Raw genomic sequence first — 26,514 nt, 5'->3', positions numbered from 1 at the left:
GAATGGTTGTGAATCCAACCCTCATTTTGCCCTGAGACGAGAAAAATATGTTTTTCTTTGCCTGGAAGTTTTCTTCATGTGATGCAATATGACGCTTTTTGCATCTGCCTTACAGCTGTTAATGTTCACATTGGACATGATTCAACATGTACAGTGTTTGAGGCCAATGAAAGTGCATCTTTAAAAACAAAAACTACTGAAGAATCAAAATGATTCATTCTTTTCGACTCCTTCTTTCTCTCAGTGACGAACAGCACCCTCTTGTGCTGTGAGTGTTGCATTGATCTGAAATATCAAAAAAGAGAGTAAAACGCACATTTTTGTCATTCATGCCGAGAGTTGTTTTTAGTGTATTCAAAGTTGTTCATGAATTATAGACACTGACAGTTAAACCAGTGCACAGACAGTTCATGTCTTTAAGATTCATCACCCTGATCAGTTACACAGATACTCCGTTCAGTTTTTAGTGCGCGTGTGCGTTTGTGTAAAGATGTAAAACCGAGATCTGAAACTATAGTGATAAACTGGGTACATTTTTATTATTATGATTACATTAACAGCTCCAGTTATTTATAGTATTTTTAATATTCCTTTTTAAACCTAGGATTCTAAATGTCCACACACAACACTTGAGGTACAACTTGCAAGTTATTAAGTTGTTGATTAGGCAAGACAATATTGTTTGATCCCTTAAGGCTCTGCTTATTTTTTACTTTAAAATATATTTGACCCTCAAAGTCTTCAATTTCTAGTTTTTAATTTAAATTATTTACAACAGCTACCCGGGCTAACTCCGGACATCTCGTATTTTTTTTTTTTTTTTTTTTTTTTTTGAAATACTGTGGTTCCTTCAAAAGAACATTCCAGTCCATATGGACATTTATGTTGAAGAAGGCTGAAGATTTATGGCTGGAAAAGAAGCGTCTGTGAGTGTTTGATCGATATTGGCGCTCAGGTGGATTGTGACTTGTAGAGAGTAATGGTTCAGGCAGGGTCAGACCTGTTCGTTGACGGAGCAGCAGCTTTAACGCTGCCCATACTAACAGGATTTGGGTGATTAGTGAGAATGGAATTAGCTAATCAAGGAGAACACGTCTTCCCAAAACCTCATCCAATCAGCATCTTATGTTTTGCTTAATGGGATCCAATCGAAGGGTAGCCTAATTTGTCTGGGGCTACTAAGGACAAAAAGTTCGAGCCAGATTGTACAGTTTTAAAGAGCTTCTGTAATAACATGGAAATATATCAACTCTATTCAGATGAAAGAAAACGTCAACATGTTGCTTTATGTTTGTGATGTTTTATTTCTAGTGACAAATTACATTCAGACTGAGATTTCTTACATTGTTTTTATATTGTTTCTTGTTGGTTTCAGGCAATTCAACTGCAGCAACATTGTAATAAATCACACATAATAAATTAAGTCCCGTGAATTGGGTCATAGCTTTAGTATTGTTGGTTTAATTTACACAAAATAATAAAACAGTATTTTAAAAAATGAAAGCAAAAAGATTTACGGGTTTCTCTTCTTTCAGTGTTTCAAAAGAAAAGTGCACAGGAACTATATGAACAGCTTAAAAGGTCTTTCAATGTTTTTGGTACCAGAGCAGTGCTGATGCAACATTTTCCATTGTGTGAATTCCTTGGCCAATTGTGAATCTTTATTTGTATAAATGCTTGAAGCTGGTGCGTCCCTGTGGACCAAACCGTGATTTATTGCTATTCTAATCATGTATATGTGGAAGGAACATCACACACACATCTCTCACTGTGAATCTTTGCTATGAAAAATGTATCTAAAGACATTTCTTTTCTGCAGGACAACCAGCAATAGGGCTAAGAGCAAAGAGCTGCAATAGATGCAAACACAGCAGCTATTAGTGGCATTAATATGTCTGTACCTGATCATTTGAAATCTGTTGCCACAGAACAACTATATCTGGTTAATTCATTCAAACTGTATTGTTTTAAATGTACGCTGAATTTAGGGTTTTTTGGGTGCTATTTTCAAAAATATTGTCTGAGCTATCTGCTATAAATACTAGTATCAGATAACTGCTTTCATTGTGTTCATGTATACAGTGCCTGTCCAATAAAGCGTGACTAAATGATTAAATGTCAGATTTTGCTCCAGCATCTCTATAAGACGGGCCGTCCTGTTGTCACATAAGCTGTCTCTTTAAACTGAATCAGAAGGGTTTAGGGGGCTGATGGGATCAAGTTAAGCCATTAGGAGTAGTTAATGGTCTTTTCTGGTGTTGGTAAGTAACACTGACTAATTGTCCACATGGGCAGCAGACAGTTGAAGTTGGCTCACTTGCGACAAGTGCTCCTGCTGCACTGAAGTCACTGGGTTTTGTTTGTTTGTTTTTAAGAGAGGATCCATTGACAGACCTTCACTGAGTTTCAGGTGCTAATATAGAAAAGGGCAATTTACGAGTCATTAGCTCGTCTTTATTGGTTGGTTAAAACAAAAAAAAACAGTTAGAGGAGTGGCTCATCCCAACAGGAAATCAGGATTGTACATTCTCTTCGCTGCTTCACCCAGGTAAGATACACGTTAGACTGGAGAGTCAGGAAACACTGTAACAGGAAATGTGTGTGATCTTTTTATAGCCATTGGAATAGCTACAATTAGGTAACAGTTATTTGCATTCATCAGTTGAGCTCTTCATCTTTATCTAATGGTCAAATAAATATAGAGTTCTCATTTTTAACTAGCAGTGCTTGATTAAACTCAAGGTCTCTTTGTCAATCCAACTGTTTCAAACAAAGACATTTAGCTCTGATGATTTCAACTAATAAAATCAGCATGATGGAAACTAGCCCTGTAAGCACTAAGATTCTGATGGAGAGTGGTTTGTTGTGGAGGTAGCAGTAGTGGTCTCGGCGCCCTCAGGTGACACAGCAGGCTGCTTCTGATGCCTCATCCACTCGGTTTACGCTCCTAACAGCTCCTTTATGAGATTAAGAGATTTCTGCGGCACGCTGACATGGACAAAATGTTAACAATGTAGGATGTGTAACCTCCAGTAAATCTCGTCTTTATGAGAAGGGAGGGATGAGGTGATTGGATTGCTGTGGACCAGAGAGGTTTAAGGACACAAACAGGAGGATAGAGGAGAAACTCTGGCTCAGGACGGAGATCATTTGGAGGAAAATGTGGTGTCATTGAAACAAATTAACTCTGTTCTTTTACTTCAATGCAGGGAAGTAGACATTCAGATTAATATTTTTCTCACAGTGACAAAAGTGTCCTATGAAAAGCAAGAAGCTTGTTATCAATATTTTCTTTGGGAAACATCTAAAAAAGCTGATTCAACAAATTGGTCTCCTATCATTGTTAGACTTTGAGACGTGTTGTCGTTTCAGCCATGTTACATGTATGCTCTATGAAAGAGGAACAATGACAGCAGCATCATGTCAGCTCTTAATGCTCTGCTCAATAGATACACTTTAAAGAAAACATTTTCAAAGAGTAGACTGATTATTTGATTATCTAACTTACAATCCAGAAATAAAATGTGTCAAATTTACAGTCAATTAATAACAGAAAAGTAGCAAATACAAACATGACTCAGAAAATGAGCACAAATGAAGGTGAAACCCATCTAACAAATGTGATTAACGGCTTCAAAAAAGGGTTTTGTGTGAAAATAGGTTCCAGATGATCGTCTGATGATTATTGGTTATTTCTGACACTCAAGAACAAATATGATTCATAATAAAATGATCACATGTGCCCTCACTGCGACCTGTTTCTTTTCTCTCACAGAGTCTCATGTTGAATTTTTTAAATGCATCCTAGTTATTTCTTACTGTTGCCTCTTCTTCCATAGTTTTTTATTCAATGCAGATTGGCTGCATATAGCAGTGTTCTCATTCACTAACAGCATTACTAATCATGTGTTCTTGGAAAGGATGTATCCAAAATTAATTAAACGGATTGGGAAACTGAAGGCCTCAATTGGCTTACCATCTGTAATGCATTATAACAGGATGTTGTCATTTGCTCGTGGATTTGCAGGGCAAACTGCCTGAAATGTATATTATATGTTCCGCTGAATAGAGAAAGTTCAAATGGCAGGAGAGTTTGTTTTGGTTGCACCATGTTTGTTTTTTTTTGTTTTTGTTTTTCACATTGGATGTGGATGTCAGTCATCTTCATCATTAAAGTTTATTGTTTCTTTGTAACAGTAGAACTTGCCTTGAAGTTAAGTTTCCACTTCTTTTGTTTTAAATTGAGACTTAAAAGCTCATTTGGTGTGCTTTCGTTTTGGCCAGTTTGCCTAAATATAAACCAACTTAGGCTAAAATACAACAGTGTTTTAGTTGTAGCCTCAATAGCTAATCTTGTCACACCGGTGGGCGCTGGTGTCACAGTGGTTGGTGCGCACGCCCCCATGTATGGAGGCTGTGGTTCTCTGGGCGGTGGGCCCAGGTTCAAGTCCCATCTGTGGCTCCTTTCCCGTATGTCGCTCCCCACTCTCTCTCTCTCCCTGATTTTGGGATCCGTCCACTGTCCTGTCTCTCCATTAAAGTCACAAAAAACCCAGAAAAAAGGAATCTGTGAAAAATGTCTTCCCTGTGAGTTTATCATCTTCCCTGCTCAGGAACTAAAAGTGCATTCTCCTCATCCATCTCCTCACAGCTTTCCGTTCCTTTTCACTCCTCCTGGTTCTTCGACATCGTCAAATGCTTCCGCAGTCTCACCAGCACGCCTTCACTCCCTTCCTGAACCAATCGATGACCATACCAGCCCCTCCAATAGGACCTCAGGAGAGTAATGTGAGCAGTTTTTGAACTACTGTGTTAAAAACATATCAACATATCCCCCCCCCGCAATAATTTTATAATGTTTCATCTTTTTTCACCATACAGTTTCTGGCATGCACTTCCAGAGAAACAAGGCCTTTGCTTGCTCCCATCGCAGCCTTTCATAAAGCAACACAGTTCTTCAGCTCAAAAGTGAGTCCACGATAAATCGGTCAAAACATAATGTGTTCAAAGAGCTAGAGTTTTGATTAAGAACAAAGTCGAAAATAAGTCCTTACAGTTGTCTTTTTAAAAAAAAAATGTTTTCTTTTAGAAACAAGGGAGATGGGGTGCAATGCATGCCTGTATTGCATGGAGGATTTATCACCACCAACGATTTAAGGTAACGAAACAAAAGTATATAAAAAAATATATATTTAAGGTAACAAAAGAAAGTATACATATATATATATGTTTATTACAAAAACTAGCAGCAAGCTGTCAAGTTAAAGCTGTTAATCAGTGAGGAGGTTTAATGTCTCTTTCTTTCAATTCTGTCAGTTAAAGTAGATTTGGCACTTGTTTTGTTGTTGAAATAACCAATCGTCAATGACCAAACCATGTTGACTTTTGTATTAATTTTAGTTGGCAGACAGAATCTACTAACTCTGTTTTGAAGCAGCATCACAGATCGGAAAAAGTTTGAGTTGAAATGTGATTTTTAAGTATAGAAAAGCTGTTTTTTGTGCAGCCATGTTTTTATCAAATGTTTTATATTTCTGCGACACGTTCCATTAAGAATTTGGTCTTTAAAATCTGTACTTGATGCTTCATTGAATCCAAAATGCAGCAAAAACCAGACGATCTCTGCCGTGAATGGACACCAGAGCATCCAGCCGCTGCCTTACCTGATCAAGTGAAACACAAAGAATCAGACTGGTCCTCCTGCAGACACTCAAATCATGGTGAGTCAACGAACCAGAAATGTTATTTCTAAAAGGGATAAATCTGCTATAATATCAAGACTTAACCTGCTTCTCCTGTTTTAGACTCTCCATGTGGATACTTCAGAAAATCAGCAGACAGAAGACACCCCTCCAACCTTCACACGTCTTCACCAGCATCTTACCAAAGCAGTAACAGGGAGGAGCTGGAACACCATCGACACCTGCTCTGGAAGGAGAAACTTGATGAGAAGGAGAAACACAGGAGCCAACAAATTAAGCAAACAAAGGCTTTAACTCCTCAAGACAAATCCCAGGATCAGAAGGTGACTGCTGGACTTGATGAAAGGCTTGGCAGCTCAGCTGTCAGGAAGCGGCAGCTCGAGTGCAACAGCTTCCTTGAAGTGAAGAGGCTGAAGCAGGAAACTGTTGGGGGCAACTTTGGTTCTTCACACATCAAACCAGCAAAACATTCGAGTGATATGGCTGTCCTGTACCCTTACAGTAATACAAGTGATGTAAGCAGAACTCCTATTGGACACATTCCTTATCCACGAGCTGATTTCCATTCCTACCAAAATGTGTGGGACTCCAACAAAAGGATGGATCTTTACTGGAGACAACATTTCGTAAAAGACCACACCTTAAATCCCTGCAGAGTGATCGGGGTTCCTCCTGTAGCACAGAGGCAGACAGATGTTTTTCATGGTTACTCAAGACCTCTTTATTTCCCTCTAAGGCAGTAGGAGACAGTTTACCACAGCCAGTGGTAGTGTCATTTCCTCTGCTGCAGACATCAGCTCCTCGAGCCCGACTCTCTACAGACATCGAACCTCAAGCAGCGAATATCCAAGGTCCGTCTCACAAAACAGGAGAGCAGCTAATCCCATCACAACAAGTTCAGTGGACAAGCTTGTCCGAGCATGAATCCAAGATATAAAAAACAAGTTAGAGATCAAGATTTAAAGATAGATATGATTAATTTTAATAAAGAGAAGTGGGTCTGAAATGTTGATGTTTTTTTCTTCTGGATTTTGGCACCTGTTAAACCTCGTCAGAGCTCCCATCAACATTATTGATGTCTTATTGCAGATGAACCTGGCTGCTCTCTTACAGGTTGGATTTTGTCAGACATGTTCACATGAACTCTGTGGAGGAAGACTTGACAATCTGTTTCAATGCTCACTTTGGAGGAGGAAAAGGTTTGTTTTCTTTTTGATAAGTAAAAGGCTTTATTAAATTGGCTATTTGATCTTAAATTTTTTTTTAAAAATCTGGCAAGTCATCAAAAGGCTTTATGTTCCTCTTTCCACGTGTAGAGGCACGTACAGCCTTCGGCGACGTTTAGTCCTCAGCACACATTTAGCTTCTTCATTTCATAACCATACATACCAGACAATAAAGGATTTTTACTCTTTTCAGAAGAATGCCTTGGTTTTTCCATCTTTTTGAGTGTTTGTGTTTCCCACCAAAGAGCACCTTCACCAGACTTCGGCACACTCCAGACTATCGTATAACTGAAACATGTAGAACTAAAAGGGTACTGGCTCCTTACTACCTTTAATGTTTAGAGTCTGCAGAAATGCTTTGAGCTCTATGAAGCTGTACCACACTTACCAAGGTCAGGACATACCAGAGACATTTAAGGATCGAGTCAAGACCGAGACAAAGAAATATGAAATATTTTCATCTTGTGCAGCAGGTATGTCGCTCACGCAACGTTGATGGACGGCCCAGTGCTGAAATGCGTCCGTTGTTTTGCTGCTCTTACCCAAATGAAGGACATTTAAAGGACATTCAGTGTGCTGACTCTTGTGTCTCTTTTACTGCCACTCACTTAGACCACAACAGCAGAGAGGTTGTGGCAGTAATCAAGGGATAAAGATCCAATTATGAATTAATTAAAGTTATTTGTATTTTAGAAAAGTCGCCTTTGGGTCTACCCAGTCTGAGAAAAGGCAGAGTAAAAATGTTTTTGATTCTGAGGTGAGACTGAGAACTTCAAAAATCATCTCGAGACCAAGACCGGTTTTGAGTACTACATCACTACTATGAGCGTGTTATAATACACTGACGATGCTCAGATGCAGATATTCATAGACTGAATGTCTACCATGTTTACCAGTTAAGTGTGTAAGCACGTTATAATGTGCCGATGAACCCTGCAAAGAAAGTAGAGCTCAGGCTTCTGTGAGGGACATTTGCATGTTTCTGGTCAACAACTAAAGTATTGGACATGAAAAAATCCTGATGAAAGATGTAAACGTTTTTGCTGACAGACCAATCCATGTTTCCCTTCAGTTACAGCAGATATGACAGACGACAAAAACGAGAAAATCCAAAAGTTTTTGTATCAAAAATTAGTTTAAAATTTTGAAGCAATAAAATGAAGCGACTTCCCACCGCTACATCAAAAACATACTCGACTGAAATTCGTCATCATTGAAACATGACAGTACAAAGAACACGTCGTGTAAAGTACACGTTTAACGTCAATCACTCCAAAAAGCTTTGCCTGAAATATTCGGCAGCAGCCGTCTCAAAGTTTAAGCTGAGGATTGAGAGCTGCAACGAAAGAGTGGTCTCTAAAACCAGTTCAGAGAAAACTCTCTCAATGTATCAACACTTTTAAAACACAGGACACCATGAGCCGGCTGAAAGACAAAAAGTCCCGCCGTGTATCTTCACAGCTCAATAAACAAGGTTACACCACGTCCATGCCGAGACCCCTTGCCACCTCCGTTAGAGCCTGGACTGCTCCAGATGTCCCGCCACCATCACAGTCCTCCTGAGACAATCCTCCAGGCTCCTCCTCGATGTGAGGGATGGTGCTCATGACGCAGTAGACCGGGGAGTCGCTGCCTCTCGGGCTGGGCTGAGAAGAAACGTCTTCCCCTCCGGAGAGCTCAGAAGAGTACGAGGAGGAGGAGCTGGAGGAGGGCGAGGACGATCCCGCAGGAGAGCTGCGTCCGCTCTCCAGCGCGAGCTCCGCCTTCTTGTTCCGGCTGCTGGTTCTCTGACTTTTCCGAAAGCTCTGCGGCTTTTTGGCCATGTTCTTCATGATCTCCTTCGTCACTTCGACGGTCTCGAAGCGCACCATGTTGACTTTTAGGAAGCCGTCCACATCCTTCCTGTATCTGCAGCGGGGAAAAAAAAAAAAAACACATGAAACAAATACTCACCCACATTTTCATTTTAGTCTTTACTTGTCCAATAATTTCTTAAATTTGCTCATCACTTTATTCACCTGAAGCGGGAATGTCCAGAAGGCCATTTCAGCTCGTGCTTCTTGCGAAGGTGCAGAGTGAGAGTGTAACACCAGGAGAAGACCTTATCACAGATATGGCACTTGTACTTGGACATGCCCCCAACCTGATCGTTACAGTGGTGTAAGTTAATGCACGGAACAGTTTATCATCGCAACTCATAAATCAGACTGATGTTGTCACTAATGACGATGATGGAAACTTTTTTCCGCTTACGAACCTCATGCACTCTCTTGAAATGGTGATTCATGGTTGGGAATGTGTGACAAGAATAATCGCATCCCTCCACCGTACAGTGATACACTGTGCCCTCATTGTGAACCTCTGCGTGCTTCTGTAGATCGCGCTGGTTCTTAAATCTATTTCAAAGAAAGAATTAAGAAAAAATGAAGTGGGAAAACTGCATTGCAAAAAGTCCAAGTTTACAGCCCATAGATACATTTCAGCTCTGTAATATCTTTAACAGCAGTGCATAATGTGTGGATCAGTTAAAGGTCTGAATTGGAAATGTTTGGGTGACATTAAAGAAAATGCAAAAAGCGTCATATTGCATCACATGAAGAAAACTTCCAGGCAAAGAAAAACATATTTTTCTCGTCTCAGGGCAAAATGAGGACTGGACTCACGACCATTCAACACTACTACCATGTTTCTAATGATACACAACTTCATGCAAATGGGTGAAGTATTCCTTTAAGTTGTTTTGTATAATAGCGGGTTTGTTGCATTGGCATTGCGCCGAAGAAAATCTCAAAATGTAAAACCAGACGGGAAAGAGCTTCTACGTGTGATGTTCAGCGACGCTTGTTCAGACAACGAATATGCTGATTTGAAGGTCTACCTCTTGTCACAGAAGTCACACGGATAGGGTCGCTCGTCGCAGTGACGGAACCGGATGTGGATCTTCAGAGCTGCCAGAGTGGTGCAGGTCATGTCACAGAAGGGACACTTCACCTGATTCACTACAAGCAAAAAGGAATAACACACACCGTAAAATGCAGGAAAATGACACGTCTATAAAAAAAGAAAAAAAAAGAAGAAGAAGCTGAAATAGATCAAGCCGTACACATCTGAAGTCGGTTAATCAAATTATTGCAGTGCCACAATCTAATCTTGAAGACCAGATTTAACATGACGACCTCGATGGCATTATGACTTTGATGAGCTTCTAAACCTGAGCTGATTTACTTGTGTATGACTAGATAATAAACTCATGCAATCTTTCATAATAACAAGTTAATATCATAAAGAAGGCATAATATGATTCGGATCAAGACAGAGGCAAAAAAACATCTGTTAAGAGTTGTTTGGATGTATAAAGATTGGAAAGCGTCTGAAGATCACACTGCGCCATAAACCAAGTTTTCACAGTTCAAGAATTAGACATGGCTGAAGCAATCCTTTAAATCTAATTCAGTTCAATCGAAGCCCATTTGAAGATAAGAGTTGTGGATGATGATCTTTACCATGCTGACGAACATGATCCCTCAAAAGCCTCTCACTGGAAAAAGCTTTGCCACAGTGTTCACAGACCAGCGACTCTGTTTAAAAGAGATGTTTGCTTAGTTGCAAAGTCAGCATTTATTCATCACTGGACACGGAACACGTCGGCATGGAATAAAGCGTCCCTCTCACCTATCGGTTCGGCCTGCCTGTGGAGGTGGTCGAACAGCTTGGTGTTACTGGAGAACATGCTGCCACACGTCGGACAGGCTACGATTCGCTCCTGAGTGTGACTCCGCATGTGTTCCCTCAAACGGTACTTGATCTTGAAGTAAGCATCGCAGCCTGTAATGCAAACATTAGTTATAGACAACACCATGTCACAGAAGTGTACATACCAGGTACCTGTAACATCAGTCGTACCTGTCCAGTGGCAGAAGAGAGCCTGCTGTTGTTGTGGGAGAGACTCTGGCTCAGCACTCTCAACATGATTGTCCACATGTCTGTAGAACCACTCAGGGTTGGTAAATGTACTCTGCATGGAGACACAAATATAGAAAATGAGTAACGATTAACATTAAACGAACATGAAGTAATCGTTGCCCAACTTGAAAACACCTACATCACAATTCTCCCACTGGCAAACAGAACCCTCCGACCCTTCGGGAACCAGGTTGTTGCTGTGCAGGCCTTGGTTACAGCTGGGCAGGTCAGGACGGGACTTAAGCAGCTGAGACCCGATGAACTTGAGCTTACTGTGGTAGTTGTGGAAGTAAGCGTGGAACTCCAGCTCTGTGGGGCTTCCCATGGATAGAAACTCACAACCAGTCCAGAGACAGGTAAACTCATCTAAACAAAGAGAAGGAGAGATGGATGACTGCAATGAAGAATTTAAAGTAAGTGAATATGAATGTGAATATATTGAAATTGGATTAAACTAGATACCTTTCACTATCATTTGTCTTATTGATTCTTAAATAGAGTTCTGTAATTTATTCACAAACCTATGAAACCTGCCTTTTGTTACAGGAGGTACATATTGGTATGTAAAAGTTGTCAAGAAAACTAAACCCAGTCATTTTTAAATATCATCTCCTAAATGTAAAAAATCTCACAGATGTGGTCCAAGGATTGGCTTCATGTTTTCAAGCCACAGGTAAAAAAAAAAAAGTCAAAGATTGTTTTAGATTCTCCATTTGATTTCTCCGGGTCAGCAAAACAGAATCAGTCCTCCTCTTGTACTAGTCTTCACTCACCCAGGTCCTCTAAGGCGTCGTTGTCTCCCAGGTAGTCCTTCAAATGTAGGCACATGTGATCGCTCAGCTCCTCCATGGTGTGTCCCTTGAAGCTGCATCCAGCCCACTCACACACCACCTCGAAATGGTCCAGTCTCTTTGTAGTCATCATGATGGTGAAAGAAACGGAGCTGCTGCCTGATCCTGAGCACCTTCACAGAAACATGTATACAGAGGGGGGACTGTTGGCTTCAATACTTTGAGAAAAAGTTCACTTTGCATGCTAAATAAATGTGTTAACATGTAAATTAACAGAACCGACGTCAGGTGTAATTATACTTTCATTATTACGTGGAAATCATTGGCATGGTTTATTTTCAGATTAGTAACGACCATTAAATAGATAGTTTATTATTAATATTAGCTACCTAGTTTATTGTATGAACGAATGTTGTTTGTTTTTTTAGTTTTCTACTATGTCGGATTTTATCTCAACTTGATCACATTTTCAACCGTTAAACGTGAAAAATATGGATCATGTTAACTTGATAGTTTCATGTATAAATATGTTTTTCCAAGATTTAGAAGATATTCTTTTTTAAAAAGATGCTTCTTACGGGTGTTATTGAAAGTTTTGCAGCAGCAGCTCTGCTCCTCTCAGTCTGCTTTTGTTTATTTCCGGTTAGCGCGAGCGTCACACGGAAGTGGCTCTTCTTCTTGTACTACTTGTTACTAAAAGTGCACAGCGACAGCTACAGTGCCGGAGTCCTTCAGCGTCTTTAAATAATCGTTATATTTATATTTTATCTGACTAAAACTCGTGTAAAATACTTTTGGTAAATCCCGGAAAAATGACACGTTTTACATTTATATACGTTATATATCTTATATACATATATAGTTAGTTTGTTTGTTTTTTATTGTTTTTAATGTTTCTGTGCAGTGAATTGTTGGCTATATCTTCATTTGCCTGCTTTCTTCTATGTTTTTGTTAAATCAACCCAATCATGGCTACAGTGTTGCATGTTCATAAGCATATATAAAAAGGTATATTGTATGTTAGCCTATCTAGATGTCCAAGCAGGAAAGAGGAAATTAATGACAAATACCATCAAGCCTGGGATCACATGGAACAGTACCAAGAAGTGGAAGTGACGGAGAGAGGCAATCTAAATTACTTTTCTTCGCCTTCAGCCACCTCACATATCATCCAGGTCCATAATAATGCTTTTACATTGTGCAATAGATACATACCACTAGAGGTCATAATTTGCTGACAATCTGCAACCCATGATGCAATGTATTGCTGTCCAAGAAATACAATATCTCCATGAGGGAGCATGTTTTTTAATGTAAAGTTGATTCATCTAAAATAAAGTCGTTCAATGCTGTACAGTAACAATGCAGATTTTTTTAGACATTTATGTTGTTGTTCACATTTCATTGTAAGGTGGATTTCTTTATCTGATGTGGTCTGTTTAGATTAGTAACTCCTGTAGTCCTTTCCACGCTGCAGATAATTGGCTGATTATGTTATCGACATTCATGTAATGGCTTTTCACACACACACACACACACACACACACACACGGACACACACACGGACACACACACGGACACGCACACACAAAACAAGTAGCCTACACCAAATTTCCTTTTTGGTTATATTAGTCTGCCCTTTTTATGGCCAGAAGTTGTTGTAAGCCTTCAGCTTCAACATGAAACCAATTTCCTCCAAAACAATACTATATTTACAGTGAAACAAGTGTGTGATATTTCACCCTTCCAACATGGTATAATAAACTATGTAGGTTAGACTGTTACCAGCCAGACAAGTATTTTAAAGACAGGATGGAGCTTAGGCAGCTCTAGTGCCATCACTGATCTGTTACTCAATATTTTATGCTGCTCTGCAAACATAAGGGCCCATAACAACTGAATTATTCATTGCGTTTTATGTCAGGATGACTGATTCACAGGAAAATGACAATCAGCATCCACAAGCTTCCAAGTGAATCAAATGAATAAGATCACTTTGTATCTCCCCCTTTTTTATTTCATAGTCCGGTTTTGTTTGATGAGAATAACGTTTGGCTTCTATTGTTGAATACAACGATGTGTAAAAGTGTAAAAAAAAAATGGAGAGAGCTATGCATTGATGACATCTTATATTAAGAAAAACACTCCTCAAATGGCTCCCAACGTGTGGGAAATTTTAAGTTTTAAAACATTTGAAGGGCACATCCTACTCTTAAATAACAAAAACAATACAGTGCCTACTTTTGCCTGTTGGAGTGCTGTTGGAGTATAATTCTGGGCTGGAAAATTATTTTCAAGATTTTCCATCGAAAATAAGATAATTGTACCTACTAGGTTGAATATCAATCAGTAATCTCATCATTTAATTCACTGCAGCTATTTGCCATTAAGACAAGAAATACTTCCATAAGTATTCTAATTTGCTGATGTTATCTTGATAATATATATATTGAGGGCATGACAATGCACTTTTAGATTCTGTAAATATTTTACTCTAAACACAATTTTCCCAAGAGTCCTCCAGCAACCTCATAACTATATTTGCTTCTCATTGTTGCCTGTATCAGCTTTCATTCTAATATATAATTGGTGCCAAGTAACACAAGTGGAAATCAAGATCATTTCCCTATGCACAGATTTATCTGCCACATGGTCTAGAAATCAACAGCAAACGTACAGTTAGGACATTAATACATACTTTGGTGTTGATATGTTTTCACCTTTTAGTTTGACTTAGTTTACGCATGTACTCTTATATATATACTGTTAGTTTACTGAGCTATTTTATTAAGATCTTGGTTTACACTTAAACATGTATTTAAAAACTCAGATTAAGGTTATTAAGATAAAATACTATGTTTCCATTTACAAAATACAGTACAAAAGTTAATAATGCCCAAAAGAATGGATACACAACGCAGGATTCTGCATCATCGTTTTAATCAGAGTTCATTCAGAGCAAGCTGAGAGTACAAGCACAATATCACAACATGTCTGCAGCGGTATGACATTGTAATATCATCATTTCACTGTGGACTGACACCACACACAGTGCCAACCAGACAGCATACAACAAGAGAGATATAGCACCAGGGTGTTGGAGTGCATAGCAGCATGTCTAGTCGTCGGGTCAGACTTGATGCTAGCAGGCAGCAGGCTGTAGAGGTCAGACAAAAACTCTCACTCACTCACGCAGAAGCTAAAAGTGGAAGCAGACCAACAGTGGGTAACACTCTCGTACACTGCAGCAACGCTGGCCACTTAGGGCATCAAGATAGACGTAATGTGTGAACAACCCGAGAGGGAAGGATTGAATGACATTTCAGTGAAATCCCTTCTCGTCATGCTCACAAAGGACAGATGTGATTTGCACATTTTCAGACAGCAGCATTTTTGATAGCTGAACGAGGAGTCCTGGCTCATTCCTTGTCTTTCAACACCTGGAGAGATCAGCCCATTCAGAGAGGGAAGTACAGAGTAATTACAATCAATTCTGGGATAATATGCATTATTTTTTTCGTTTAGCACAATTACAACATCACAGCTCAGATGAGAGGATGGAGTGCGTCACAAGATACTGAGTCATTGTCAGATCTGCAGAATTCCCTTCCGATCTAAGACGATGATTTCCTCTTAGACTGCAAGAAATATGTTTGTGGGTGAAACCATATTGCTGGTGCGTTTGAGTTACAGCTTTTACAGCCATTAGACTATGATTCACTTTGTGTATGTACTTAATTTTTTCAGTGTGACCAGAATCTATTACTACACATGCATTATATTTGAAAGGGTCTTGCCCCTCTACATTGATCTTAAATGGCTCAATTTACAAGCTAAAATGTGACTGTGACTTAGAGTCTGCTTAAATGTTGCTACTCGATCAAAAATGGGGTCCTGCATGCAAGCAATTATATTACAGATCATTTGGTTTCTTAGCAACCAAACTGATGAAACCAGATATCATCCAGGCCAGCGAAACGAAAACCAGGACCATACAGCGGAGGCACTGTAACTAGGAAACACAAATCAGATTTTGTACTCTAACGAAACCTCTCAGAGAAAAAAAGCGTCCCCCCCCGACATTGATACAATCATTTGAATATTTATCTGAATCATCACCCATTCAGACGAAGGTAAAAATGCCCTTTCAAACAGACATTACATGTGTACTGATGGCTTTTTTTTTATAGGTTGATGCCAAACACAACTTATATAAAGAATGTGCAAATTATGTGCTCAATAATATAAAGCGTTTCTGTGCACCAAAACAAAAGGAATCACATACTTTCACATATCAACACACGCACACTCACATTCACCATTTACAGTGAACGTATTTGCATTATTCTAAAAGCTTAACATCAGTGCCCATTCATAAGTGAACAGGTTAGGGGGGAAAAAACCAAAGGGAAGAAGTTTGACTAATTTGTCAAGTGGCCTTTGATCGTGCTCATAAAAGAGTTGAGATGAACTACTTTTACTGCTTTGCTTCAGCCAGTCTGTTGCTGATCTCTTTGCTCTTCTTCGTCACAGCTCCATCTGGTTTGGCTTCTGCAGCGCTCAAAGATGGCTTCTTCTTTGCGGACTGGGAACTAGCAAGCACCTTCTCTTTTGATTTTTTCACCATCTTCCCTGTTGTTGGTGTCTTTTTTGGTTTGGTGCGGGACACTGGTTTATCCACCTGAAAGAGAAAAGAAGTGCAAACAATGACATCAAACACACTTTCAAAACAAGAGTTAAGAACTTGATTTGTTGAAGCAAGAGTTGTAATTTTGGGATATGCACCTTTTTGCTCTTTTGTGAAGAGTTTAGATAAAACAGGTTGATTCCACTCTCATGTCAGAAGTAGGCTATCTTAGCTTAAATGTGGTTCTTTACCACAAGTTTAAAGAAAAACATAGATTCCCAGGGTTAAGCCCAGGACTAATAGGAGCAGTGAAGGCTCCCTCTAACAGCCAAGCTCAAGGAAGTTTACGTTCATCTTCTGCTGGCTGTGGCTATATACAGTATTTAGCAGCACATGTAGCATGGTTATTGACCTTCTAATTCTTCACAAGAAAGACAATAAATGCATTTCAGATACAAGTCTAACTGTGACTCTAAACAGGTTAATAATTCAAGGAGACTCAAAGTCATGTCAAAATCCTATTTTAGCATGCAATACATACCTTTTGCATCCTCTTACTCTATATAATGACAGTGCAAATGACACCATATGGTAAAGGTGATATTTGCATTATGTGGTAAGTGCAATGAAGATTTAAACAAATAAATACAGCACAAAAGGTGAATTTGTGCAAAAATCTTAGAAACAGTGGTTCGTGCATTTTGGCATTAAAACTAACCTTAAAGTTAAAGAAGAAAAAACAAATACCATGACTCATATTAGTTTATGATGTTAGTTTCTTTAAGGAATTATTTTTTTGCAAACCATGACTAAAAGTGTTAGAAAACTATAGATGAGTTTAAAAAGAAAACAAAAGAAAAAAAAACAGGCATGTGACTAGAGGATTGCTGGTTCAAAGTTCAAATTGTGGGTGCAGAGATTAATATGCTCTGAAGCAAGTTCAATCCTCGAATGCCTGAGCTGCCACATCAATACAAAACCTCTGCTTAGACTCTGACATGTTAAGTTTGTATAAATGGGATGGGTTAACAGCAAAAAAACTGCAAACATGCTTAACTTTTTCTGTATAACAAAATAAACCTTTAAAATGTTTATTGTAAGAGGTCTGTATAAAATGTTCCTCACAGGCACGATAAAGGACTTTATTATGTTGGGTTATAAAGTAAAAGCAGTAAGTCTTCAGACAGAAAAGATAAAACTAGAAGAATGGTTATACGATTGACATTTATATACAAAAATGTCCCATGACACAGAGAAGATCAACTTCAAAAATATTTAAAAATGTTTCAGGAGTCATTTTAATAGAGCCCAGAGTTCTCAAAAAGTGACCGTTTTTATGTTGATTGTTATAGATTTTTTGAGACTCAGGGGCTCCATTCATTGTTGATGCTTCAAATTATGGAACAGTTAAATAGATCTTCATATCTGCATGTCGTGGCTACTTAAAATCAGATCTCAAAAGTAAAAAGTACAACATCATCTGCATACAGTGTAACCAAAAATTCACTAAAACACTTTCAACTGCAATCGGCTCATCATACTGGGCCTCTTTAACCACTTCTATGTGGTTCAAATCAAAGTGAGCCACTGGTGTGAAGAGTCGGAGAACATTGAAACCTTTTACCAGAATTTGCTCAATAAATTGTTGGGAAAAAAAGAGAAAAAAAAGACTGCGAATCTCTGTTTAACTGATAGTTTAACAATTACAAGACTTTACTCCTTCTCTAATGTTTATTGTTATATTGGTACTGTTTAAGCCATATCATACTGTATGTATGGTTCATTAATGAATCCGTCTTCTTGCATACGCCTGCAGAATCTGTATGAGACTAATACGCTGCACAAAGGGTGGAGGGCGATGCAGGCTGAGAGGAGGGCAAAAAGTGAAGATGTGACTGACACTCTTTGCAGGATTGCATCTGGCAGCTGGGTGATACATGTGACTGTGGCTCATACTGGCCAAGGCACATTGTGCGTGTGTGTGTGTGTGTGTGTGTGTGTGTGTGTGTGTGTGTGTGTGTGTGTGTGTGTGTGTGTAGTATGCAGGCCTCCATGCCTTCTATAAGAAACAGAGAACACACCTGACTACAGCAGATTTAGAACAGAGCTGCTCTCAGTCTCTGAGAAGTCCTACAAGAATGAGAGAGGGAGTGGCCATATGAAAACACGTCTGCAGACACATTGTTAACCCATTTTTACCCTGACAGTCACAAGCATGTCAAAGAAACCAAATTTCTAAACCATCACATATAAAGCTATTTTGTCAGTGTTTAATTACAGTAAGAACCAAACTTTAGGTTAAAGCAGGACTTGGATGACAAGTTTCATGAACTCACATTTATGTAAAAGCACTTCCAGTCACTTAAATCTTAAGTTGAACACAAATTCAAACTGACAGTGTGATAAACACAAAGTAGTGAAACTACGCTGGTTTTAGAAATAGCTATCACTTAATGTTCTTAACATAAACTCTACTATAAAGTAAACGGTGACGCCTGTACTTTACACAACTATACTAACATCAGCGGATCTGTATGCAGATGTTCTCTCACCTTGGCGGGTTCCTTGCCAGGCTCGCTGTACAGGCTGCGTATCCTCCTGCGCTCAACCACCTTGTTGTCGTTGGGCTGACCCTTCACCTGCTCCCCCTTGTATGTGGCACTGTAGCTGGTTTCCCGACTGCTCTCCTCCACTGGAGGTTTATACTGGGATTGGGCCTTGATGGCCTTCACTGGTTTCACATCCTTATATGCTTTAAACTCAGTCCTAAGAGTGGTAAAAGAAACAAAAGAGGCAACATAGAAGTTTGAATGCAGCAACCTCTCATTATTTTGTCAGTTAATGAATAACTATCTGTTTGGTAAATGCACTTAGCATTTCAGCGTGAACATTTACAGTAAAGATTAACTGACTACTGACATAGTTGCTGATCAATATTTGGTCAAACTGATGTGTTTATGGACTACACATTTCAAATTTGACATGAGTGACTATGCACTTTGCATTTTAAACACTGTCTTTCTTGGCACAAGTTCATGACTAGCCAAATAGGTTGACAGGTAATAGTAACAAAAAGCTAACTTTCAACACGAGTGTTCTTTAGATAAATGATGAATACACATCACCACGAATAGCGATCTTCGTGCAAATGATTACAAATGCTTGAATTCTTTAAAAAACGTACTTGTATGAGACTTTTTTTTTTTTTAAAGGAGCATTTTAAACTGGCACAGTGCTTTAAATGTGCTGCAGGTTTATCACAGTATGCTTGATTTTAATTAGAGGATTATATTCAGACTTCATTTTATACTTGTAATTACTTCTGGAGCTCTTTAAGTCCTGGATGTTTGCACTTAAGTCTCATACGACTCGCTGTAAGCATGTTCTCCATGCATTTGATCCGATGTGTATTTTATATTATCTATTCAAGGCCTTTTCAGGGATGCACACTGGAAATTACAATGAGCTACAATTGCTAAATTGATGTCCAAAAGGGGAAACGTCTATTAAATGGAGAATTTGATGAAGTGTGTCGTGTCAGACATGTAACTTCTAGTCCAAACATTACCTGAATTTCTTTGTGCTTATCTTCTTTGCATGTGTTTTGTGTCATCTCCATATGTTTCTTTGTTTTCTTTTGATGCATGTATCTGAGTCACTGTTCTGTTCAACCATTCATTATCGTTTTGTAAATGTTTATTTTATGAATCATCGAACATGACATGGCATATTAAGTGAATTAGTCCATTAAGTTAATTGATACTTCTTTATTTAAACAATTAATAGTTCAGTGGGGCGGACGGAAGCCAATAAATCTAGTTAGCTTGAATACTTTATGCATCCTCAGTTTAATTTGGAGTAAGCCTGTGCAGATTTTTTTTTTTTTTTTTTTTTGAGATTCATGATTACATTTAGACCCTTTTACTGGCTCATTGATGTGCTGCAGCATTGATTTGATAGTACTCTTAGGGAGGATAAAGACACAAAAAATCAATAAAGCAACCTTTATCTCTGAACTATCAGCTTTCTCTACAAATCAGGGGAGACTGAAACAAGAGAAAGCATGCACTACCAAGTCTCCTTTGATAACCCCGAAAGGATATCAGTAGGCATAGTACCATGGCACACAGGCCACAAAAGTTGGGTGCTCTTATGGTGTTTTGTAAATGGGAAGATATTGGATGCAGCAATAATGATAACATGGGAATAAGCTGCAAAGTCACAGTAAAGTCAAATAAAACGTCCCTTTTATTTTAACAGTGGGGCAACATTTGCGCAATACTTGGCCATATTTCTCTCACACATACACTTACCTGTAGCTGCTAGAAGTCGACATGACCTCTTTTATCTGCTTGTTAAAAGCGTCTGCAGCTGCTCTGCCTTTCCTCTGCTCGGCGCTCATTGCGTCTGCACTCACTTGTCCCTCACTCTTCTCACCACTTTGTCTCTCTGCTGACTTTTCCCTCTTCTCGCTCTTCTTCAATACATCTTTTGCTTCTTTCTCCTGAATTTTCTCCTCGATTTCGCTTTTCTCCACGCCGCTCTCGGCCTCGGCGTGCTCCTTCTTACTGCTCCCTGCGGGGACACCAGAGGAGGTGGCAGTGGGGCTAGGTTTGGGGATCCAGGGGTGGTCGTGCTTCTTGGGTATAGGCCAGGGCTTGTAGTCCTTCTGATACTGCGTTTCATTATTAAACGGGGCCTGGGAGCGCTGGAACTCGTTTCTGGGTTTGCAGCTGGGTTCGGGGCGCACTCTCCACGCCTTGAAGTCTTGGCGCATCACGGATGCAGAAGAGCCATCTTTGCCTGCTGCGGCACCCGTTGCGGGCGGTGCCCCAGCCTCCTGCTGCTCGCCGCCGAGATGAGGTTCGGTTTCTAGGGCAATTGCGCCGGCCCTCTTCTGCCTCGGCTGCGGATGATGGGGAAGATGATGCACGTCGGCCACATCCGAGTATTTGGTAAAAACCAAAGGCACCGCGATGTCCCCTTTGTCCAGCTCGGTCCAAAAGCGGTTGATGCAGCAAGCACGCGTGATGCAAGGCCATGCCATGATGCGAATGAATACAAGGAGGCTGAGAGGAAGATGATGCACAGTAAAAAAAAAAACACCACTGAATCAGAGATAACCTAAACGTGTCAATGAACGTCCTCCTCACGACTCGTAGACTTTACAGTGCTCTCTCCCACACTCTGTCCCCGGAGGTCTTGTCCAGTCAGGGGTCCTTTCGCTCTACAAAGCGACTATCTCTCAGTGGCACTGAGTAAAGTGGAGCCCCCACGCCTCCCTCCTTCTGCAGGCTGTTTGTTCTTATAGGAAGTTTTAAGTGGACTTTAGGGGGGTTTGCCGTGGAGTGCACATTGCTGTCTGGTTTGCGCATCAAAGCGACCCCACCCACATTTGTGTAAAGCTTGGGGGTTTGCACCCTGAGTGCGCACGGTGAACCATCACCTGAGCTCGTCACCGTCTGCCCAGCAGAGGGTGGGGACACGTTTAACCCTTGAGCTGCCGTATCAGAACATGCCACCCTAAAACAAGAGATATTAGAACTGCTTCGTTTGAGCATTTCAAGGAAATGGCCGATTATTAACGAAAACGAAAACGAGGATGTTTCATTTGTATGATACTGCAACAATGAACTAATTTAATAAAATGTACCACATTTCAATTTTGTCCTTTAATTTATTGGATTAAATATGATTACTAAAGCAGATGCATCTAAAAACGTATACACACAAACGAAGGCAGTAAAACAAAAGTTACATTTACAACAAAAGTAGCTTGCATGTTTAAAAAAAAACAAAAAACAAAGTGACAAGCAAAGGTTTAGGATTTTTTTCAAGAACATCTTTGAATTATTCAGGGCCCATGAGAGAAGAAAAAAAAAAAGGAGTTGACCCCTGCATAAAAATTGGTTTTAGTTACTGGGCTTTCTTTTCGTCTGTACAATGTGAGTGCAAAATCCCCTTTTAATTATAATTTTAACTACCTTTAGCACATTTTGTTGACACATAAAGACTGCTTCCTGTTCTGGATGAGTTTAGGGGGATCTGCTGATGTTGGTGTAACTGCTCCCTCTTGTGCCGCTCCTGCCTCACAGTCAGTGAAATAGAATCACTTGTTGGTAGACTGCCATAGAGAACCTGGCCTTGGTCATGTGCTTTGTACTCAAAGTCTATGTGTAAGGTCGTTTATTTGTGGAGAATACCCCATCCACCAAATACATGCAGCATATAAAAGACAAAATAAAATGCAGGCTACAACATTTTTTTCTGTTGTATCAGATTGTTTTTATACAAATTAGTCCACGCTAACAAGAACACAAAGTCTGAACTGATATTTACATAATGTACCCTTCATATTGTTGCATGTGGTGGCGCTATTAAATTAATTACACTTGTTCTCACCTCCCAATATAACTACTTATTTACAGAACTATCCAGACTCAAATGAGAGACCAAACTAAAGGAGGGTTGTTGTTTTTTTAGACTGACAATGTGAGCTCAGTGTCTGTGCCATATCATTTCATCTTCACATCTTCCTCAGCTATTTCCTCTGACTCAGTTTCAGCCTCAGCTTCAGCTTCAACCTCAGCCTCAGCTTCAGCCTCAGCTTCAGCTTCAGCCTCAGCTTCAGCCTCAGCTTCAGCCTCAGCCTCAGCCTCAGCTTCAGGATCGTCCTCTGGATACAGCCTGCAATATTTGTCTACCATGACGTCCAAGTCGTGTTTGACGTGAGTGTTAACGTTAAGCATGGAGAGACTTTTGTTCCAGTGCTTCGAGGGCATATTGCTGAGATAAGTCTGCAGCCGCTTGCTCGCTGTGTCGCTTTTGCTGTCCTCTAACTTCAGCACTGGAAGGGTAGAGAGCACCTTGAGGAAGGAATTCACGTTCGGAAAGAACTTGACGTCTGGCAGCTGAAGCGTCTCGTGGATGGTGGTGGGCAGGCGCACCTCTTTGCCTCTGTGCTTCCACTTGATTCTCCAGCAGTGAAGCTCTGCAGGCAACGTGTCAGGGTTGGGCAGGTCATTACGGTACACCTCTGCATAATTCTCCTCTGTGGTATTGAACTTCATTTGGCCCATGACAGCCGGGACGAGGGACAGGCACTTGAGAGCTTTGAGGTTGGTCTCAGAGAACATGTCCTCCACCTCCTGCATGATGCCGTGGATAACAGGCACGGTCACATACTCCTTGAAATACGCCTCGACTTGGATTTCACTGACGTCGGCCGCACGCTGCTTCCGAAGAAACAGACGAGGCACGGTCACAGGAATGTCCATTGCGCTGGCCACGTTCACGGCCTCCTCAAACCAGAATTCATGGTAGACATCAATATTGTCATTGACCTCGTTCAGGGAATGCAGCACGGCGGTTAAACTGTTGGCGGCGAAGAACACGTCGAGTGTCTCGCCTTGGAGATTTCTTCCGAAGGCTCTGGTGAAGGTGAGAACGTTCTTGAGGATGACGATGCTGACAATGATCTCAAAGTCAGCAAGGGTTTCTGAGATTGAATAGGCGTTGGCTGTGGCAGAGTTAGCGAACTTTCCTTCAGCATTTTCCCGGATAGTGTCCATGCACAACAGCAGGGGCGGCAACAAATCAAGCAGGACGTCAAAGACGTTGTGCTGCTCCGTCCATCCAGGGACACAGGCTTGTTTAAGCGCACTTACTTTCTCTTCATTTTTCTGGTACTGAGTACAGATGGCTTTTTCGAGCTCATTTTGGGTATAGGGGATACTAAAGAAAGCACCAATCCTCCTCAGAGTCTCCATGACAACTTGGACATTGGGAAAAGGCAGGTTGTTTGTCAGGTGGACGTTCAGTGCGATATGAGAGCAGGGCATGTGCAGTGCCAGAGGATACTTCTCCATCAGCAGCACTGCCACGGCTTTCATCTTGGTGGTGGAGGTACCAGTTGCCTTGTGGGCTTGACCGCGGAAGTCCTCCATGCTAAGTCCCCAACGGTCGGTCAGCTGGGTCTCCAGTCTCTCTACAAGCGCTGCTTCATCGCCATCGAATGACATGAAGTCCAAAAACTCCTCGCGAAGGACGTTCTGCTGATTCACAAAGCGCAAAAATAACGGCAGGTGCTTCTCGTCGCCAAATTCCACAAGGTCCCCCGTCACTAGGGAGAAAAAGCGACTCTCTCGCACCTCCATCAGCATCTCCTCCCTCACCGTGTTCTCACAGACATCGAAGAGCTGGGTCTGCTGTGTCTCAGAGAGGTATTCCGTGTTCACAGCAGTCGCCTCAAAACGCTTCCTCAAAGCTTCATCTCCAGAATTCATTCGGTAATCCAGAAGGGCGTGGAAGTTGTTGGACACATGTCCAGCTTCTGATTCTTTGACAGCCCCTAAAGAAATGCTCTGTTTTCCTAACATGACCACAACCTCAAACAAGGATCTCAGGTATTCACGAAACTCCTTTTCCTCTGTGGATAACTGAGGTTCATCCTCATTCGTGCTATCCACAGCAGCTGCATCTTTCTTGGAAACAAGCTGATCAATAGAAGATGCCACTGGGGAAGAGACGGACATGAGTGAAACAGTGGATCATATATAGTCACTTACTTTAACAATACATTACTTTACATTTATGAGCACACGTGAATTATATACTTACATCTCCTCTCTTTAATCTTCCTTATATCTTCTTCAGTCTGAAACAAAAAAAGGACATTTGCAAAAAATGTGATGGCAGGTGGTCAAACAACTATGGGCTTATTTGGTTTCTTTAAGACAACATGACAGGTGTTTCTTACGAGTTCTTTAATCCGTTTGCGATGTCTGGTATGGGGATTTTTTAGATGGCTTGTCAGATCGAAGATAGTTGGAATGGCTGTATCTTTTAACACTGTCCTATAAGGACTCTGAAAAAAAGTAACTTTAATAAGCATTTTTTGGAAGACTGACTTTAAAAAAAAACAACAAAAAAAAACATTTGGAAACTTGCTGCCAGACTTACTGACATTAAAGGGGGGGGGGAGACTTACCGTTTTGCACACCATAGCTGGGTCAAAGTGTTTGGCACACAATCTGTAGTGTTTGTTCAGCTGGTCTGCTGTTTTAGCCTCTAAATCTGCTCTGCGGCAGTTCTCTACCCAGATTCTGCATCTAAAAGAGACGGAAAGCTTAACAAATACATACTTTACAAAAGATGTCACTGGAGACTACTGTCCCTCTATTGTTAAAATGTCACTCAACTGTGGAGAAAGTGACAACAGCTCTTGATACAGCTCATATCAAAAGAAAAAAAACATGTATTGTTAATTTGTTAGTTATTCAAACAACTTTACGTGATATTTTTTTCAATATGAATAAAGTTAAAGCGAAAAAAATACATAAAAGTAATAAAAGCAGTATGTCTGATACAAAGCAAAACAAACTGCATTGATAATAAACACTAGAACTTGTGTTTTACATTTCTAGGTCATTATAATACATCTGATGAAGGTTAAAGGTTTTTACCTTAATATATTATCCTGTATAATGTGAGTTAAGATGTCTTACCTCTCTGGATCTCTTGGAAATCTAAAAAACGCCAGATCGGATTGTGTGCTCTTCCGTGTGCAGTTCGGGGCCGCGCAAAAATTCGGCATGGTTCAAGCTCTGTAGTTAGTTTACTTAGCTTATAATAATCATCGGCTAACTTTAACACCTACGTTTTCCAGCAAAAAGAGACAACTCATACGACTCCTTATAAAGTTTGATTAACGCATCCGAAAACACAAAGAGCTATATTAATCCAGATCAGGACTCCACAACGGTTCAATTTTCAGAAAATCGTTTTGCAGCATTATGTCCCGCCCACAACGCAGCTGATTGGATATGCCTGAATGATGACGCACAACTATTGGCCTGTCGGGCTTGTGAGCGAATCCATCAACCAATGGACATGCATTTGTTTCTTCTTCTCAATTAAAGGTAGAGCGAGCAGCTCTTGACCTGGACTGCTGCCACCTGCTGTTTGGCAGACTAACAGCCTGCTCGCGTTCAAACTGTAGGAGGTCAAATGTAACATTACGAAGAGGGGCAGTGTAGCTACAGTACGATGTTTACCCGCGTGTGGTGTAAGTTTTGTCACCGATAAAACTAAATGCGAGGAAAAGGCCTATTTCAAGACATACATCAACCATTTACCAGCAGCTCTTCAACATGTCCATTTTCATTTGATCATTGCTTTTTCTAGTCAGTTTAGCCCGAAGTCCG

General features: G+C 40.3%; 4 protein-coding genes across 12 annotated transcripts in view; 1 reads left to right on the top strand and 3 right to left on the bottom strand.

The window, feature by feature from the left end:
• The window catches only part of LOC306830452 (histone H4 transcription factor), a 29,708-nt gene extending 17,342 nt beyond the window's left edge, over positions 1-12,366 (bottom strand). The window contains exons 1-10 of one of the 2 annotated variants that reach the window (XR_013779961.1): positions 12,261-12,366; positions 11,665-11,855; positions 11,031-11,257; positions 10,832-10,943; positions 10,601-10,753; positions 10,432-10,506; positions 9,807-9,927; positions 9,186-9,324; positions 8,947-9,071; positions 8,168-8,836 (exon numbers count right to left, since the gene is read on the bottom strand). Coding sequence is in view for 1 of the 2 variants with exons in the window: in XM_079353974.1 (XP_079210100.1) it covers positions 8,404-8,836; positions 8,947-9,071; positions 9,186-9,324; positions 9,807-9,927; positions 10,432-10,506; positions 10,601-10,753; positions 10,832-10,943; positions 11,031-11,257; positions 11,665-11,815 (1,536 nt within the window). In the remaining variant the exon portion in view is untranslated. Of the gene's footprint in view, positions 1-8,044; positions 8,837-8,946; positions 9,072-9,185; positions 9,325-9,806; positions 9,928-10,431; positions 10,507-10,600; positions 10,754-10,831; positions 10,944-11,030; positions 11,258-11,664; positions 11,856-12,260 lie in introns of those variants that run through there. The other variant, XM_079353974.1, reaches the window with a different exon arrangement.
• LOC306830837 (uncharacterized protein) lies at positions 2,345-6,671 on the top strand. 2 transcript variants are annotated; one of them, XM_079354543.1, is made up of 6 exons: positions 2,345-2,548; positions 4,652-4,788; positions 4,882-4,968; positions 5,090-5,158; positions 5,606-5,720; positions 5,805-6,671. In XM_079354543.1, the coding sequence occupies exons 2-6, from the start codon at positions 4,696-4,698 to the stop codon at positions 6,443-6,445; spliced, it is 1,005 nt and encodes a 334-aa protein (XP_079210669.1). In that variant the 5' UTR covers positions 2,345-2,548; positions 4,652-4,695; the 3' UTR covers positions 6,446-6,671. The 2 variants fall into 2 exon arrangements, with proteins under 2 accessions (XP_079210669.1, XP_079210670.1); XM_079354544.1 differs by lacking the exon at positions 2,345-2,548 and adding an exon at positions 3,073-3,165.
• Positions 12,367-14,605: 2,239 nt separating the features above from the next.
• Positions 14,606-21,865, bottom strand: map6b (microtubule-associated protein 6b). 2 transcript variants are annotated; one of them, XM_079353615.1, is made up of 4 exons: positions 20,623-21,865; positions 18,862-19,075; positions 18,391-18,439; positions 16,263-16,363 (listed from the first exon to the last, which is right to left on the bottom strand). In XM_079353615.1, the coding sequence occupies exons 1-3, from the start codon at positions 21,354-21,356 to the stop codon at positions 18,395-18,397; spliced, it is 993 nt and encodes a 330-aa protein (XP_079209741.1). In that variant the 5' UTR covers positions 21,357-21,865; the 3' UTR covers positions 16,263-16,363; positions 18,391-18,394. The 2 variants fall into 2 exon arrangements, with proteins under 2 accessions (XP_079209740.1, XP_079209741.1); XM_079353614.1 differs by lacking the exon at positions 18,391-18,439 and having other exon boundaries at positions 14,606-16,363.
• A 101-nt stretch (positions 21,866-21,966) lies between these two features.
• On the bottom strand, positions 21,967-26,164 carry thap12b (THAP domain containing 12b). Of its 6 annotated transcripts, XM_079353419.1 has the most exons (7): positions 25,816-26,163; positions 25,299-25,419; positions 25,068-25,175; positions 24,929-24,965; positions 22,966-24,824; positions 22,894-22,911; positions 21,967-22,857 (listed from the first exon to the last, which is right to left on the bottom strand). In XM_079353419.1, the coding sequence occupies exons 1-7, from the start codon at positions 25,902-25,904 to the stop codon at positions 22,825-22,827; spliced, it is 2,265 nt and encodes a 754-aa protein (XP_079209545.1). In that variant the 5' UTR covers positions 25,905-26,163; the 3' UTR covers positions 21,967-22,824. The 6 variants fall into 6 exon arrangements, with proteins under 6 accessions (XP_079209545.1, XP_079209541.1, XP_079209542.1 ...); XM_079353415.1 differs by having other exon boundaries at positions 21,967-22,863; positions 22,894-24,824; positions 25,816-26,164; XM_079353416.1 differs by having other exon boundaries at positions 22,894-24,824; positions 25,816-26,164.
• Between the last annotated feature and the right edge of the window lie 350 nt (positions 26,165-26,514).

The sequence above is a fragment of the Symphodus melops genome (assembly GCF_947650265.1).
Source record: "Symphodus melops genome assembly, chromosome: 10".
NCBI classification, from domain to species: Eukaryota; Metazoa; Chordata; class Actinopteri; order Labriformes; family Labridae; genus Symphodus; species Symphodus melops.
The sequence above is the reverse complement of the archived record's forward strand: the minus strand, read 5'-3'. Positions and strand labels throughout refer to the sequence as shown.

What these genes read in the sequence shown, in the direction of transcription:
- LOC306830837 (XM_079354543.1), top strand. Translation starts at nt 4,696, where the DNA reads ATGCTTCCGCAGTCTCACCAGCACGCCTTCACTCCCTTCCTGAACCAA. An exon ending in CACAGTTCTTCAGCTCAAAA is followed by an intron (nt 4,969 to 5,089) that starts GTGAGTCCACGA and finishes GTTTTCTTTTAG; the next exon opens with AAACAAGGGAGATGGGGTGC. An exon ending in ATCACCACCAACGATTTAAG is followed by an intron (nt 5,159 to 5,605) that starts GTAACGAAACAA and finishes TCCAAAATGCAG; the next exon opens with CAAAAACCAGACGATCTCTG.
- map6b (XM_079353614.1), bottom strand. Translation starts at nt 21,356, where the DNA reads ATGGCATGGCCTTGCATCACGCGTGCTTGCTGCATCAACCGCTTTTGG. An exon ending in TCGACTTCTAGCAGCTACAG is followed by an intron (nt 19,076 to 20,622) that starts GTAAGTGTATGT and finishes TACCACTCTTAG; the next exon opens with GACTGAGTTTAAAGCATATA. An exon ending in CTGGCAAGGAACCCGCCAAG is followed by an intron (nt 16,364 to 18,861) that starts GTGAGAGAACAT and finishes TTTCTCTTTCAG; the next exon opens with GTGGATAAACCAGTGTCCCG.
- thap12b (XM_079353414.1), bottom strand. Translation starts at nt 25,904, where the DNA reads ATGCCGAATTTTTGCGCGGCCCCGAACTGCACACGGAAGAGCACACAA. An exon ending in GCAAACGGATTAAAGAACTC is followed by an intron (nt 24,966 to 25,067) that starts GTAAGAAACACC and finishes TTTTTGTTTCAG; the next exon opens with ACTGAAGAAGATATAAGGAA. An exon ending in GAAGATTAAAGAGAGGAGAT is followed by an intron (nt 24,825 to 24,928) that starts GTAAGTATATAA and finishes TCTCTTCCCCAG; the next exon opens with TGGCATCTTCTATTGATCAG.